The sequence below is a fragment of the Cyprinus carpio genome, chromosome B15, assembly GCF_018340385.1.
Source record: "Cyprinus carpio isolate SPL01 chromosome B15, ASM1834038v1, whole genome shotgun sequence".
NCBI lineage: Eukaryota > Metazoa > Chordata > Actinopteri > Cypriniformes > Cyprinidae > Cyprinus > Cyprinus carpio.
In genome coordinates this window covers 10,758,857-10,775,735 of record NC_056611.1, presented here as the reverse complement: position 1 = coordinate 10,775,735, position 16,879 = coordinate 10,758,857, and the positions used below count along the sequence as shown (strand labels likewise).

Below are 16,879 nucleotides of genomic sequence, written 5' to 3'. Positions count from 1 at the left end.
GCGAAAGGCTGCATAGACTTTTAAATACGCTTTGAAGACGTGTGTTCTGTTCCCGTCCATGCTTATAAAGACCAACCAACCACTACTCGTGACCAACGCGCGCGGTGTCCCTCACTGCGCGCGTGTCGGGGCGGGAACCGAGAGAGCTGGAGAGAAGAGACTAGGGACAAACCAACAGTCAATATATTTATACCAGAAAAGAGGAGGTGAACCTTGTTGACTGCTATACAACATCAAACGCTCGTTTAAGTGGATTTTTAACCATTCATAACTTTTCGTTCCATTTCAAAACGCTAAAAAATCCACTTAACAGACAGCGACTTGAGGACCCCACAATCGTGCGGATCGTGAAGCAGCATTTGACCCACTGTTGCCCATCCACTTACAAGTACCCTTAAGGAGACGAGACGAGGTAGGGTATGAAGTCACTTACTCAACTAGGGCGCGTGCTGTTGTTTTATAGTCTTAGAGATGTTGCTTGATGTTTCCGTTTTATAAAGAAGGTATTTTGGAATGGTGTGCGTCAAACCTCGCTTTTACTCCAATGACATCATCAGACTAAGTAATGTAAACATTTCATAAACGGATTTCATAGATTTCATTTTGAGATGCATAATGTAGTTCACACATAACAACGCATAACGCATAAGTGAATTCGGAGTTTGTTGGACAAATGTATGAATATAAATGGCTGAAGAATGACACAGCGCGCTATTATTGTTGCGCGAGGGTGTGCCCGAGTTGCTTTGTGCGTTTTTGCCTCATTAAAGCGTTAAATTATTATTTACATATCATTTATGCATTATTTGTGTTATGTTTTGGCATATTATTATTGGAGGGATTTATTTGTGTAATAATAGTGAAAATGTGTGAAATTCTTCGTCTGGAATGAGAGGGGAAATGGTGACGGCGCGCGAGCGGATTAGAGTTTAATTACTGAAGGGAAAATGTATCAGCGCTTGAAAATAAATAAATAAATACAAATTGTGGGGAAATGAGCTTTTAGTATGCGTGCTGAAGGAAATCCACAGGTTGGGAGGGGTCCGATGATGACCACGACTGAGCTCCGCGCACAACAGGTAGCGCGTTATCTTCGGTTTCTGATCGATACGTTAACGGAGGGCGCAGAGTTAAAGCGCTCATTACGCGGCGCGCTCTGGAATACTTGATTCTGATTGGTCAGTGGTTACATATTTCTTAATAATGACTGTTATGACATATTTATTCCAAAATATAATCATGTTATTGCAATTCATAACAAAATGTCATGTTCATTTTTGGTAAGTAGTCGTGTAATAAGTCGAATAATGTACACAAACAAACCCCTTCAGGGTGACACAAGGCAAGGTGATCATTATTATTTTGGGAAATGATTATCTAATTGTACTCGTCCCTTACAACTTATACATTTATTAATTGCATCGTATGTCCCGCGTTTATATGATTTTTATGACGTGCTATTATGCACCGAATGCTATCGCGTTTCGAAATAATGTCTGATTTGCCAGAATGTCTAGGCCAGGAATTGCCCTGCCCTTTATCAAACAATGATAGAGATCATTTTCAGTTTCTAGGGTGCCATCACTATCTCTTCCAAAACTACAGCCAGCTTTCTGTACTCATAATCGTAATCACCTGACGGATACAGTTGCCATAGCAATATTTTTGCACCCTGGTAGAGGCGCGTCTGGCAGCGCGCCAATGAAAGCTTTGTTGTCATGGATACAATTTACCCTCGTTGTGGTTGTGATGAAAGGCTGAAGGAGTCTCACCTTAAACAGTCAACGATGACCTGTTATTCACAATGAAATGTTATTCAATACACTGAGATCCTGGATCTGTTACAAACAATCTTCTGAATATAAATATATTGCTCTGATGAAATATGGTAAGGATTTATTATGGGTGACACTGCATTTGACAGCTGGTGTATTAATCAGAAATCATATGAGCTTACCAAAAAGAAAAGACAGAGTATACAGTGCTTCAATGTGGTTTTGCAGTTTATTGTATACTAGCATTTTCTGTCATCAGCACCCCTGCAGACGTTTCAGCAGTTTACTTATGCTGTGTCACATTATTTCCAAAAAAAAAATAAAAATAAAAAAAATGCAATTTAATTGATCACAAAGAGATCAGATATAATTTTGCACATAAAAACAGAGGGAGGGAAGGAAAACAGGCACACTATTCTAAACTCATGGCAAATACTGAAGTTTGTGCTGGATGTAAAATTATGATAGATGCACTCTAAATAATAATAATAATAATAATAATAATTATTATTATTATTATTATTATTATTTATGGGCATTATGGTGTTTTCATATTATTTTTTTGTCATTTTTAGTTAATTTTTAATAAGGTTACATTGTGATTTTTTTTATAATAAAAAAATGTTTTGCTTTCATTTTTAATGTTTCTTTATGAAGTTTGACATGCTGATTACTTTTTGTTTATCATTAACAGTGCTCATGAAAACTTAAATAAATAATCTGTTATTTTGATTTTATTTTTAATGTTTCTTTATGAAGTTTGACATGCTGGTTACTGTGTCTCTTCAGAAGGAATGTTCCATGACCAAGCTGTAATGTTCCAGAAAGCACTAGCATTTTACAGAATACTACAGAATGTTACAGAAACTTCTATGTTCCCATCCTTGCAATAGCAAAGTGTCTTTAAAAAAAAAATGCAGTACAATCATAATTAGCACCACAGCATTACAGAAGAACCATATTTTGTTGTTGTTGTTACACTGTGCTATTTTAGCATTATGTGATCTACAGTACCCATTTGCACCATGTTATCTTAGCATTTTTAGTTGTTTAATGACCAATTTATACAGAAATCCAGGTAAATCCAGGGTACATACATTTTCTTAAAACAGAAATATCACATTACCACTTTGTGTAAAAGTCAGTGAAAATAAATATTGATCTCACCTGCATATATTTCCCAACACATTCTGCCTAAAATAGAGATGGCAACTGGCATGGGAAGTTTCTCTCCTAGCTGGAGTTTTTAGTGGGCCTAAAGAGCGTAAAAAAGAGAGCTAATTAGATGGGGAGAGAAACTGCTCCAGTTCTGGCAGAATAAATGTGTGTAAACACTTGCACTCCTCTTACACCTAGTCATGAGAGCTCTCAGCCGGTGCCAGGCTCTGTTGATGATATTATTTGCTCTCATTCATAGCGCGAGTCATATTAATGAGGTCAGATTCTCTCAGCTTCTGACATATAGTCTAGTACCTACTGCTTACACGATCAAGCAGTATTTGATGACGAAACCAGTCCGACAAAAATAGCACAACAACATATGCACTTCGTTTGTGACTGGATGGCGTCTTACATAAGATGCTCTTATGTTCAAAATGTGGTGTTCTTGACAGGACACTCAAAAACAGTGTAACAGTGCAAGCACCTAAAACTAAAACTCAAAACTATAGAGTTAAAAAAAAAAAAAAAATACAACAAACAAAAAAACTATTTGGTTGACTCTACCAGTCCCTTTGTGAGTTTGTGCAGGCAGTGGTTTGTTTGTATTTGCTACTCGTAAGTATAGAAATCCATAATTCATATGACAGTCATTGGGAGTGAATTATGTTTTGTCTCGTTCGCAAGCCGTCCAGATATAGAGACAGTCTTCCTTTTGTCCTCCAGGGAACACACAGAAAATATCTGTGGCCGACAACATGGTCTCAGTTGACTTTAAGGGTGAATTACACGGGTCAGTGACTGACTGGGGAGGCTTTAACTCGGAAGGAGAAATGAATTGGTGCATCTAACTATAGCGCTCTGTCAATATGTCTGCTGAGGTCAGAGGCTGTGTTTGATAATTAAAGCCAGACAAGTCTCGTCTCCTGGCGTCCATGAGTTGACAAACTGGCTTCTACTCACTTGTAGTTCAAAAGGTGCAGCGCAAATGGATCCCAACCTTAAGAATACTATGCATCCCCAAGAAAATGGGAAATAAGTCGCATACATGTATGCTTTTCATAATTAGTTTTTAGTGAATGGTATTTGAGAGAGCAAATATGTGAAAGCTGTGAAAAACACCTGACTTCAGTCTATTGAAAAATTGAAACACTGCTCCAGTACACTGTTGAATGAAAATTAACATTAAATGTACATTTAGTAGTGAATGGAAGAACTCAATGGATCAATGTCTATGGTTTTTATGTCTGAAATATACTTTTATTTAGTTGTGAATGGAAGAACTCAATGGATCAATGTCTATGGTTTTTATCTCTGAAATTGCCCACCCTTTTTTCCCATTACTAGGGTCCAGTGATGCCCACCCTTTTCTGTACTATTTGGCGTTATTTGGCGTTACAGTAGTTTGTCCAGTGATGGTTTCTGAAACCATAATGGACGTCGAGTTCACTCATTCACGAAACTTTGTTTGAGCTCTAATGTAGGCAATAGTGAATGAGGGTATAAGGGCTTATTTCAAAAACATATTTAACAACAATACTTTCAAAATGTTTCCCTCCATTTCAAACAATTCTGAAAAAAGAAGAGAAAATATCATGTAGGCCTACTGTACAGACCACACTTGTATAGAGACCATTAACAGGCGTCTAGTCAAGCATCAACTGCTTATTGATTTTCAAGCCACAAAGAAAATGATTTGAGGCCAATAAGGCACCAGTGATTTATCCAAGTATATTCCTGTGAGAAAAAACAAAAACAAAAAACATAATCCTAACTCTATACCTACCAATAATTCCTTATAATCAGTGCCATCAATAAAATTCACTTGGCATGATTTTTATGGGTGGGCACTCATTACTGTGATGGATATTGAAACACAAGTGTGGATGGTTTCTGCTCATGTCTCTAAGGGACTGCTTGCCGTTGGGAGTAGAGGACTCAAGCTGATCTAACAGACAATGTCTGTTGTTTACAATATACCCACAATACCATGTTACAGTACATCACATGATAGAAAGTTTGTAATAGCCTTTAGTAATACTGCTACCATGTTTGAGTATCGTGACACAAGGCTGCATTTTCAAGTGAGATTGAACTGGTTAAACGGAATAACAACTTTATTGTTGTTATCAGCTCATTCCAAACACTTCTTCTCCTTGTGAATTCACTGAGTCTGATATTGTCCATTAGCAGACTGCAGTGCCTCTAGAATGGGTGACATGCTGATAAGACTGAAGCTCTTAAAAAAGACTAAGATAAGGGAGTTATTACGCTGTGTTAACATTATCACACATAAGGTAGCTGTAGAGCCATGTGTCTCTAGATATAGTTGAAAAGAACATGAGCTATCCAAGATGGTAGACTCAGAACGATATTTCCCAGATGACCATCATTTCCTTGTAGTTCTGGCTTATTTGCTCCTTCTGCTGTTTGGACATCTGGTAGCCAAGAGGTCTGCTATATCTGTAAAATGATGGCTCTAATGAGTACAACATTATGAGACAGTATTGCATTGAATATAATTACTCTACAGACAGAAAATCCCATTAATCGAAACACTAATATGTCCCATGTTCACAGTGTTGTCCAATAAGTATACTGTCTGAGTTTTTTTTTTGAATGGTATAATTTGAGTTTAGGTTGTTTAGTAGGTAATTCTGGTAGCGCCACTGTTTTGTCTGCAATATGCTGGAAGTTCAAATATTGCATTTCACAAGGTCAGTGTACGTGCAGTCGAAATGAAACACTGATAAAGAGATGCCACTTCCTTAAATATGATGTCAGAAGGGTCAAATATGTATTTTAGAGTGGGAATGTCACAGGATAACAGAGTTGAATAGAACAGGAACAAGACAAAATTTTGTGTTTTCTCTAAAAATCTGCATAAACAAGGTCACAAAGGTTTTTCTCGTCTGTGTTCCTTTGTATCATTCTAGACAAACTGTCAGTCTGTTATCGAAGCCCGTTTGCTCCATATAATAATAATAAAAAAGGTTATCATGAATATTTTATCTCAAAGTTCTCACTTTTTTTCTCACAATCGCCTGAAACAAACTGAGAATTCTGACTTTTTTTTGTAAACTCGCAGTTGTGAGAAATTAAGTCAGAATGGTGAGATACAAACGGCCAATTCTGCCTTTTTTTCCTCAGAATTGCATGATGTAAACTTGAAATTGTGAGTTATAAAGTCAGAATTGTGAGGTATGAAGTTTATATGAAGCAATTCTGAGATGTAAAAAATTGTGAGATAAAAAGTCGCAATTACCTTTTTTTTTTTTATTCCTCTCTCTCCTCCCAATACTTTCCTGTCATCCCTCCACTGTCTTCTCAAAATAAAAGACACAAATATAACTGTTTTGTAATATGGTCATATGTGTTGCATTGCACACTAAATTGAGTTAGGTGTGCACAGTGTGAATTAGCAGCATCATGTTAATTTCATCAGTTAGTCCTGGGAACAACATTTTCTCAGGATGACCCTGTTCCCTTTACAGGTTGACCATGACACCATTTCGAGATGATGGTGCCCTACTTAACAGCAGGGTGGCGATGGCAATTTGGCTCTAAAGGTTTGAGAAGCAGCAGGGTTGTTTGGTATTTTTAGTTTTAAACATGTATTTGTCTTGTGTGTGAGGAAACCCATATGGGTGAAGGAATATCCATAACCTGTCATAATGACTTAAAGATGTAAAAAAAAAAAAAAAAAAAAAAACTAGAATTGTCACATGCTGGAGTGATGGCTAGATTTTTAAAAATTTGAAAGCTGAGCTCAATGGCTGTGTTGTGATTTGGTAAATGAATTCCATCTGAAAATATTGTTCCTGTGACACAATCCATTTCTTGAAACACTCAGAGAAGAAGGATAAATGTCCTTCCTGTGGTCAAGGGCAGTTAATCTGCTCTACCTCGTTTCATTTTCTTGTCGATGGCTCTCCAATGCTTAATGTTCTAGTAAATGACACTGCTCTGACCGGGTCCCTGAAAGCTGTCATAGGGATTGTGGGACTGCCGGCAGAATCCAGCAATATCCTGCCCATGACACAGAACAAACGACTTTGTCCTTCTATAATAAGTGTTAGTACAGCACTCACTGACAGAAAGTCAAAAGGCAAAAAAAAAAACAAAAAAGCCAATAGAGACAGTAAGACAGCTCATTTTGAAGGCACATTAGTTTGTGAAGTGTGGTTCTAGCATTTTGCACGTTTCCACTGATTCTGAGCTGTACAATATTAACATATTAAAATAAGAGATGCAAAAATGCTTACAGTTTCTTTGAAGTTTGTAGAATATTGAATTGAAGGAATTAATAGACTGATTTTATTTATAATAAAATGGGATGAATTTTGTAAATATAAATATAGGCTACTTCTCTAAACTAAAAGCCTTTATATTTTGCATTTTAAAGCAAGTGCAATTCATTGTCTATCCAAAATATATAACTGCATGTGTAAACATTTTGCAAAATACTAATGGGATCACTGTTGAAGGTTTAATATCAAATTATATATCAATATGAAGAATATATTAATTTGCGGGACATAGGATCAGTGACAGGATGAATGATTAAAAGTAGTTATTAATGTGACAGATAAAACTGATTACTCTTATAGAGGGTGGTTATACGATTCAGTCATGCTATTAATTGTGACAGTGTCTGTGTTTATATTGTGAAATATAATATAATTACTCAAAATGTGATAAATATTTTGGACATACTAGTCAATCCTGACTATTGTTTGACAAGACATTTCATAAAATGGCAGAAAAAAAGAAAGAAAGAGGGAACAGTTTTCAAAAACCACAAGATGCATATTTGTGATTTATGAGTCAGCAGTCTAAATTCAACCTGTAGTCAGGTTTTCTGACTGTGCTTTTTCAATATTGCATAGGTACAATGACAACATGCCAGTCAAGGACAGAGCATAATCATGATTATAAATAACATAAGCTTGTGAGAACTCTAATCTTTCTGTACGTGGTAAGCATGTAACCCACTAACACCGATTCTCACTTTATTTACTATCTCTTTCTCACTCACTCTCTTTCTCTCTCTCTCTCTCTCCCCATTGCAGTTGCCATGGAAACTGTTCTGTTCTTCCTTGTTTCCCTCCTAGTCTATGTGGCGGGTAAGTGCCCCCTCCATTTCACTCCAGGCTCCCTGTGTCCGCTGGGATTGGAAAGAACTGGAAAAGCATGGGGAAAAGCCATGACATGACACATTAGCGCCATCCTAGAGTTCTTTACTGAGAATTTGATCAGTGACCTCTCTAATTCGAAATCACATGTATGTCTCTCTGTTTGTGTGTGTGTGTGCTCTCTGTAGTTCTTCAGTGGACTATGTGGAATATGTGCTTTTACATTTCTGTGAAATTGCTGTCCTGCTTTTGCCAAACAAACTTCATTTGTGAAATGAGAGCATCCATTTAAATAACACTCCCATCCTTCTCAGTCCTCTGAGAGACTCCACCCTACCCACAATTAGGCCACCTGAAACTGCCAGCACATGTGTAGATTCAAACTCTCTCATACACACACACACACACATACACACACACACACACACACACACACACACACACACACACACACACACACACAGCTCTCTACACTGGTAAAAAAAAAAATTATCCTTCAGCTCTGTCAACAGACCACCGCTAAAAGCACTGCTGACCGTCAGACTTGTTTTTATCTGGTTATCTTTCACACTGCAACCACAAGGTTCCGTCTATTCTTCCCTCCCTCTTTTTTCCATTCCTTCTATTCATTTTTTTTTTCTTTTTTCTTCTTTCCTTCATGGTTCCTTTCTTCTTTCCTTCCAAACTCTGTAAATTAGCATGAAAATGACAGATTGACTTTTCTGGTATATTATTTATATACAATTTTCTTTTTCACAATTTTATTTATTAAATTAATCTGCAAAATGCATAAGATACAATATATATATATATATATATATATGTGTGAGGATCATTTAAATAATCTTAATAATTTTTCCAGTTAAAGAATGTTTTGTGCAACAGAAAAGTTCTTCAGGTTCTTTATGGAACCATATATAGATTCCAGTAATGTTATCAGAAGCAATGGCTTTCTTTCTTTTTGCAGTCACATTTACTACTGTTCAGCAAATTTGTGTGGTTCATTATCCATTCTTCAGTAGTAAAGATTTCCTTTTATGTTATAATTGGTCCAAAGCAGAGTCCTGAAGCAGATGTCACTGTTTCCTGACTTTGTACATGCTCATCTGGAATCTTATGCTTTGTTCACAAAAAGCATCAAAATGGCAATTTACTGGTAATTTTACCATTTCTCATCTTAGAAAACTGACAGAAATTAAAGATCCTGTTTAAACATGATCTCAAAACGGTAATGTACCAGTCATTTCCCAACACAGTTTGTACATGTGAAAGCCTCTCATGGTCTCCTCCTGATCTTCGTTCTTTTTTCTCCTCTTTTAATTTTCTCCCCTCTTTTAAGCTCCTTCCTTTTTCCCTTCTTTATTTTTTTCCCTTCACTGTCCCTTTCTTCCTTTTATTGGTTCTTCCTTCTTTATTCCCACATTGTTTCTTCCTTCCATTCTTCATTCCTTCTTCCTGCATGGACCCTTCCTTCTATCCATCAATTTTCTTTATTTTGTCCTTCTCTGTCCCTTTATTCCCTTTATTTTTTTCCCTTCTTTGTCACTTCCTCCCCTTCATTATTCTTTTTTCTTCCTTATTTCTTCCTGCATTCTCCTTCTTTCCCTTCATCCTTCCTGCCTTCCTTCCTTCCTTCACTGTCCTTTTGTTCGATTCTCTCTTCCTTCCTTCATTCTTTCCTTCCTTCCTTCCATCCATCCTTCATCCCTTCCTTCCTTCACTGTCTTTTTCTTCTTTTCATTCTTTGTTCAATCCATCCATCTTTCCTCCACTGTCATTTTCTTCCCTTCATTATTCCCTCCTTCCATCCTTCCTTCACTGTCCTTTTCTACCCTTCATTCTTCCTCCAATCCATCCACCAAACCATCCAACCTTCCTTCACTGTCCTTTTCTACCATTTATTCTTCCTTCCTTCCATCCATCTATTTATCCTTCCATCATTCCTTCCTTCCTTCACTCTCCTTTTCACCCCTTCCATCCTTCTTCCTTCCATCCATCCTTCCTTCCTTCCTTTTCACCCCTTCCATCCTTCTTCCATTGATTCTTCTCTTCATTCTTTCTTCCATCCATCTTTCCATCCTTCCTTCATTGATTGTCCTTTTCTTCCATTCATTTTTCATTCTTCCTTCCATCAATCTGTCCATCCATCCTTCACTGTCCTTTTCTTCCCTTCATTCTTTCTTCATTCTTTCCATTATATGTACAGAATGTTATTTTCCATCAGCCTTTTATGTACATTCAGTCTTTCACTTCCTGTCTTTTTTCATTGCCTGTTTTTGTGTTCCATAAAGTTCCTCTGACCTTGCTCTATCCCTGTCTCATCTTGTGTGAGGATGAGTAAAAAAAGGAAATATGTCATTTCATTTCTCAAAGTCAATTGATCAACAGAGCAATAAAGCTATAAATACCTTCATCTGTCAAATTATCAACTGCTGAATGACATATTAAGAGATTTGTTAATAGATTATTTGATATAATAAACTTCCAGCCTTTTATTTAAGACTGTTAATTCCTTAAATGCTTATTCCAGTTTGATGGTGATTCTAGTCTAGTATGCAATCAACTCTATTGTAACAACATTTGGCGTAAGTTGACAATTTTAAAGGTGCTGTATGTGAGTTTTTGACTCTACTAAAGCATAAAAATACCAAAATATGTTTGCAGGTATTTAAGAAACATGCTGAGTTAACATACTTGTTTATCTGAAAAAGAGTGCTACAGTCAGTTATTCTCCTTTCTGAAAATAATTTTTAAACTCATTTAAGTACTACAGAGAAGACAAATCAGTAAGATGTTAATCATTATGAGTTTTCCCTCCTGTCTCACTGGCATCGATTTAGTCTAATGGATTCTTAGTGTTTGATATACAACAAATTGTATCAACCCTGTCAAAACCCTGTTATTATGCCTGAATCGGATTAGGCAATGTCATATTCCTGCCAATATTGCATCTAGCTTAGGGCTCTGTGATCTTTCTCAACAAGCAAAAACACCCACCACAAACAAGTAGTTTGGATTCAGTTATTGGATGTTTTTGTGAATATAAAGATCCATAATACTAATGATTGCTCTCTGTTTTTTCTCTTTTCTCATAATGGGTTTCTGCTTCGGTATTGATCTTCTGTCTTAGCTTTGTCTGAATCTGCTGTTCAAGGCAAGTTATGCTTTATTTAATTTACCACACCACTACATATTGCTATTTTACCATATATATGTATAGTAAGCAAATGGCTTCATGCATAATTTCTTATTGTTTTCCATCAGATGGAAAAGAAAATGGATTGGAACCATTTGTATACGGTAAGAATCAATACTTACAAAAACTTACACAGGTCAGTATTTACTTACATAACAAGGATTATGTCACTTTAAAAGGAACATACTTCACAAACATCGGGTACCCAAAGACAGTGGAATATAATTGATATCTTGGCTTCCATTACCTGTATAGCCACACTTCATACAGTCATATTCATCTGTGCCTTCTGAATGCAGTTACACCCTGATGCATTATATCAAAATGAGATCTAAATTAGATTTTAGGGAAGAAACCTAAAGGCCAGTTTCTAACTGACAGAGCTCCAGAGGTCTTCGTCTGCCCAGACATTAACAACCACTTTAGCACTACACAGGTTTGGCCTCTTTTGGAGAGTGGCTAGAGGCAAGCCACTTCTGAGTGAGACCACAATTACAACATCATGCCTCGAGTTTGCTAGAAGCAAAAAACCTGCAATCTGCAGACAGATTCTTTTGGAGTAACAAAATTCAGAAACAAAAATTTAGCTTAACACCCATGGATGGTAGGAACTCAGTGGTTAAAGTTACAGTTGAGCATGTTACCTTAACCCCAAATTGCTCCAGGGGTTTTCTTTGGAAAAGTGCTTTGGATATTGAATTTAAGTATCTGCAGAATAACTAATAACCAACACTGGCCTGGGGCGTTCTGTGGCATTGAAAGTTCGGGGCTGGTAACCAGAAAGTTGCATGTGTGTAAATGCATGAGAATGGCTTATTTTATTTCATTCAGCCATGTGTTTGTTTGTGAGGGAATAATTAAATTAATGATTTTATTTTAGGAAGTGATGTGATGCAAAAAAAGAAAAAAAAATTGTTTTAAATAAAATAAAAATTATTGGAGTATCATTTTTATAAGATATAATTTCAGTTTTCCTACTTCAAAATGTAATGTTTAATTCAATGTGTTACTTTCCATTTCTGTCTACATGTAATATTCCAGGTTTTAGATTTAGATTTAGAATTTTAGATATATATATATATTTTTTTTTTTAAAAAAAAAAAAAATTACATTTCTTCATAACTTTTAATTAAAATGCACTAAATAATTATCCCTGATAAAATACCATTTAAAGTCCCATCCTATTCTTTTTTTTTTAATCTTTGAATATCCCGTTTCATCTGAGAATGTTGTATTATACAAGTAAACTGGTTTGCAAACTGAAAGTGTGTGTGTGTGTGTGTGTGTGTGTGTGTGTGTGTGTGTGTGTGTGTGTGTGTGTGTGTGTGTGTGTGTGTGTGTGTGTGTGTGTGTGTTTTCCACATAAGCTTGAGTCTTTCTTCAAAGAAAGCTCCAAAAATTTAAATCCTGTATTTCTCAACCAGACTATGAGAGTTTGAGGATCGGGGGTTTGGCGTTTGCTGTGGTGCTGTTTGCTCTGGGAGTGCTCCTTATTCTCAGTAAGAAATATCTTTTTATTTATTATTTTTAATTCATCATCATCATTCAGAAGCTAAATAGTGCAGAAATTTGTGTAAAACAAAAGAGATCAGCGCACAATAGCTAAACTGAGCTGCCGCACAATAGATAACAATCATACAGCAGTGCTTTTATTCAACTGAGCATGAGATGAAGTTCTATTATGAAATAGAGATGCATGAATTTATGTCACACTCAGTGGCAGAGATATAAATGAAGACATGCTTGCTATCAACATTTCATTCGGGTTACAAGAATAACATATGTAAGGGATTATTATCCCTTATTATCCCAGTCATTATCACAAAATAAAACCTGACAGGTCGTTTGTATGGTTTGACATTCATCCGTTTGATCTAAATCGTTTTGCTTGTGTGCACTCTGTAGGCCGCAGATGCCGCTGCAGTATCAACCAGAAGCCCAGGTTAGTTCTATAGAGCCTCTATTATTCTCTGTCATGTGTTGCATGTGTTTATAACCATCAGTTATAATTTTCTTTGTACTATATATTTTCCCAGGGCTCCGGGAGATGAAGAAGCTCAAGCAGAGAACCTCATGGTCTCCAAGGGTGAGATTCAGTACTATCTTTTGTAATACACATTGGTCATCTTTAAGAACAATTTGAACTGTTCTTTTATTATTCTTCTTTATAAAGCCAAGGAGACCCCTAAAACAGAGAACTGAAACAATCCAGGTACAGAGACTTTCCTCATGAAAGTGTGATTATGGAATCAGAAATGACCAAAAATGCAGAGGGCTTGTTATATTATGTAATATTGGCTTTATTTCTTCTCAGTGCTGTTGAAGACATAGCTGTGGCTGAACGACTTCACTGATGCTGCGGATGATGATGAAGCTGATTCCAGACCATGGCTATGAGAGGATAGAGAGGAGACAGAGATTTGTGGGGGGAGGCGACGATGACTTGGAATTTTAATGGGCCAGTGTCTTGTACGTAGACCTATAGTCCTGTCACGTGAACAGTAACCGTAACCGTCTTTTCGTCTGTGCCCTTTTGCAACAGTCCGTCTTGAGCGAGTTGTTTTAGCAAAACTAGCCACTTTCTGCAGATCATTCTTAACATTTTTGGCTCCTCCCCAATCAAACTTGTGTGTGCGGTTAAAAGGAACAGTTCACCCAAAAATGAATATTCTCATTTCATTCCAAACCTGTATGCAGTTATTTATTTATTTTTATGTTGAACACAAAAAGAGATAATTTATGTATCCCTTATTATATAATGACAAAGCCTAAGAAAAAGAGTAAAAAAAAAACACCATAGTTTTAATTTTTGGATGAACTGTCTCTTTAAAACAATTTTGCTTTAAAATCGAACAGTAAATAACTGTTACTGTTATTGTTGGTGAGACCACTTGTTATTGTCATTTGTGTCGCACCTGCTGTTTTTTCTCTTGTAGAATGTATAGATTATATGCACACATATTTAAAGTATTTAATATAAGTATTGATTCATATGTGATGCAGAATATATATTTGCATATACAGTGTATGCATGTGTGCGTGTGTATGAATAAATCCTGTAGAGAGCTTGTATAAATGTGTGTGTGTGTGTGTGTGTGTGTGTGTGTGTGTGTGTGTGTGTGTGTGTGTGTGTGTGTGTGTGTGTGTGTGTGTGTGTGTGTGTGTGTGCGTGTACGCCCACATTCAGGGCTCCTCCTCCTGACAATCTCTCGATCATTTTACCCCGACCAAGCACAAAAACAACACAGTACCACCAATGTACCAAGGGGGGGCTATACCACTGTCCTATGATCAGCTGCAACACTGCCGGGCTCAAAGCCCCCATTCGGTCCCACAGTCTAACCGTCTGCGGCCTCAGAGCGAGACCATAGTGCCACAAACATGTGTCCTTTACCTTTACTATCACACATCTTCTGTAGCCTATGTATTCACTTTCTTAAAGGAATAGTTCACCCAGAAATGTAAATATTTTATTATCGTCTACTCACCCTCATGTCTTTAAAACTTAACAAACAAGATGGTTGTTGTTATGTGGAGCACAAAAGGAGATATTTTGCTTAATGTCCAAGCAGCTGTTTTCCATACAGTAAGGTAAAGCATAAAGTATACTAGCGCATGTGCAGCCGAACTTTATTTGTTTGTGAATGCAGTTAGTTAACACATGCGCACAAGGGAAGTTTCATAATTGTTTAGTGTCTGTGCTATGTCTATCTAAAAGTTACGAGCAACAAAAAAGAAAAAAGTATTTTGAAAGTCGTTTCTTATTATGTATTGAGTTGCATTTGTATAACACAAATTTTACTACAAATACTGTACCATGGTTACATTATAGTTTTTGTAGCAAAACCATGGTTAATTTGTGGTAACCATGATTTTTTTTTTTTTAGTAAAACTGTGGTTAATTTTTGTAAGGGTGGGGCTTTGGTGCAAACAAAAAGAACCAGAAAACTATCATAAAAGTATTTCATATGACTTGTATTTCATATGATGATGTATATTTGCAAGGAACAGATTGAAATTTAAATCATTATTTACTGAAAATCTCCAATGTATCTCTCAAATCTCTTTCGGCGTTCTTCTACGTTAGTGTGCGCATTTTGCTTGATCAACTCTGCACCATATTTTAACATAAGCCAGCGTGAATGAGATGGATGGGCAAGTTTTCAGCAAGCTACTTAAATTTCGATCTGACACTCCAGAGCTATGGTGAATTTGGCTTTCAAATTACATGAGGTTGAGTAAACAATGACAGAATATTGATCTTTAGGTGGACTAACTCTTTTTCTTTTTCACTCATATTTATAAACACTGTTCAATGGGACCAAAATGTCGGCCTCTAAAGAGACCAACCTTGCATTTGTGTGCGTCTGCGTATGTATATGAGTGTGTGTGTGTGTTGTTCCACACATCACTTGTTGTGATAAACCTATGAGAGCTGTAGAAATGTAGGTCAGTTTATAAAGAGAGAAGCGTTTCACAGAATATTAATCACATGTATTCAATAACACAGTCTAACGCTAGAGATGCTTCGCTATTAGAGAGGAATTTAATACATATTTGTCTCATCGCTGTGCAACTACTGTGTATGGCCGCTCTTTGTGCTTCGAAATAAATAAAGTCTTTGTCTAACACAGGCATCGGTGTGTGGTTTTGTTTTTGTTTTTTGAAGCATCTGAACAGAGATGCCAAGCCTTAGTCAATCTCTCTTCTTCTGGTTCTTTAAAAAAGGTCATACATCACCTGCCAGAAAAAGATGTCTCTCTTCAGTACATAAGGTAAAATTTTATTAAAGACCGTTTTGACTTGGTTATCCATCAGAATGATCGATTTGACGCCATTGTAGTGTCTTGTACCATGTTGTCAACTAAAAATGAGGATCTGAAGTCAATTACAGACGTCTGAAAGCTCTCTGAGGTCCGTTGCTTATAGCCTACTTCAAAGTCGAGACAGAATAAGGCCACGATCACTCCCAGCGTTTTATTCTGTGATGTAATTGGACTTCCCTTGGGCAATGACTCCAAAGGTTGGGCTCAGCGGTATTTTATCAAAGTTTGAAGGCCAGTGTTTATGGGCTAATAAATGTGTTTCAAAGAATGGTTGGGCGGTCAGATTTATGAATGTTCTAGGAGGCAGGGAGGGGTAGAGGGATGAAATACACCTGGACTAAAGACACACTCTCACAGTAGTCAGGACCTCAGGAGGAAGGGGAGCTTTCCACAGTACAGGTGAGCTGAGATTGTAACTGTGTTATGGATTTCTGCATAATGGTTTGGGACATTTGGGGAATGTTAGGTTGCATGTTCTTGTCAAAATTCAAAGTATTACAAAAGGTTAATGTCATGGACCTGAAGTGTTTGTTTGTCTGACAAGATCTGCATGGAGAATTTAAAAGCAAACTGCCCTGATTGAGGCTTTATGAGTCACATTCTCTTTAAAGAAACATGAGTTAATCATTACTCATGAGATATGGATTGGGAAAGGAATCAATATAAGAAATATATATCCTTAAGAAAGCCTGGATGAACTGAAATGAGAGAAATGTCGAGGGTCTCCAAATAAACCTTTCTTAGAAAAACATTTTTGACTGTATGGCTGTTTTTGAGTTGAGCTGTATG

The 16,879-nt window shown here is 36.7% G+C and overlaps 1 protein-coding gene across 1 annotated transcript; it reads left to right on the top strand.

Annotated features, from left to right (window-relative positions):
- The first annotated feature begins 44 nt into the window (after positions 1 to 44).
- LOC109063421 (FXYD domain-containing ion transport regulator 6-like) lies at positions 45 to 14,001 on the top strand. The gene is made up of 10 exons (XM_042739195.1): positions 45 to 206; positions 314 to 412; positions 8,006 to 8,059; positions 11,199 to 11,222; positions 11,333 to 11,368; positions 12,689 to 12,763; positions 13,170 to 13,206; positions 13,301 to 13,350; positions 13,438 to 13,476; positions 13,579 to 14,001. The coding sequence occupies exons 3-9, from the start codon at positions 8,011 to 8,013 to the stop codon at positions 13,464 to 13,466; spliced, it is 300 nt and encodes a 99-aa protein (XP_042595129.1). The 5' UTR covers positions 45 to 206; positions 314 to 412; positions 8,006 to 8,010; the 3' UTR covers positions 13,467 to 13,476; positions 13,579 to 14,001.
- Positions 14,002 to 16,879: the final 2,878 nt, after the last annotated feature.

What these genes read in the sequence shown, in the direction of transcription:
- LOC109063421 (XM_042739195.1), top strand. Translation starts at nt 8,011, where the DNA reads ATGGAAACTGTTCTGTTCTTCCTTGTTTCCCTCCTAGTCTATGTGGCG. An exon ending in ATTGGAACCATTTGTATACG is followed by an intron (nt 11,369 to 12,688) that starts GTAAGAATCAAT and finishes TTTCTCAACCAG; the next exon opens with ACTATGAGAGTTTGAGGATC. An exon ending in GGGAGTGCTCCTTATTCTCA is followed by an intron (nt 12,764 to 13,169) that starts GTAAGAAATATC and finishes TGCACTCTGTAG; the next exon opens with GCCGCAGATGCCGCTGCAGT.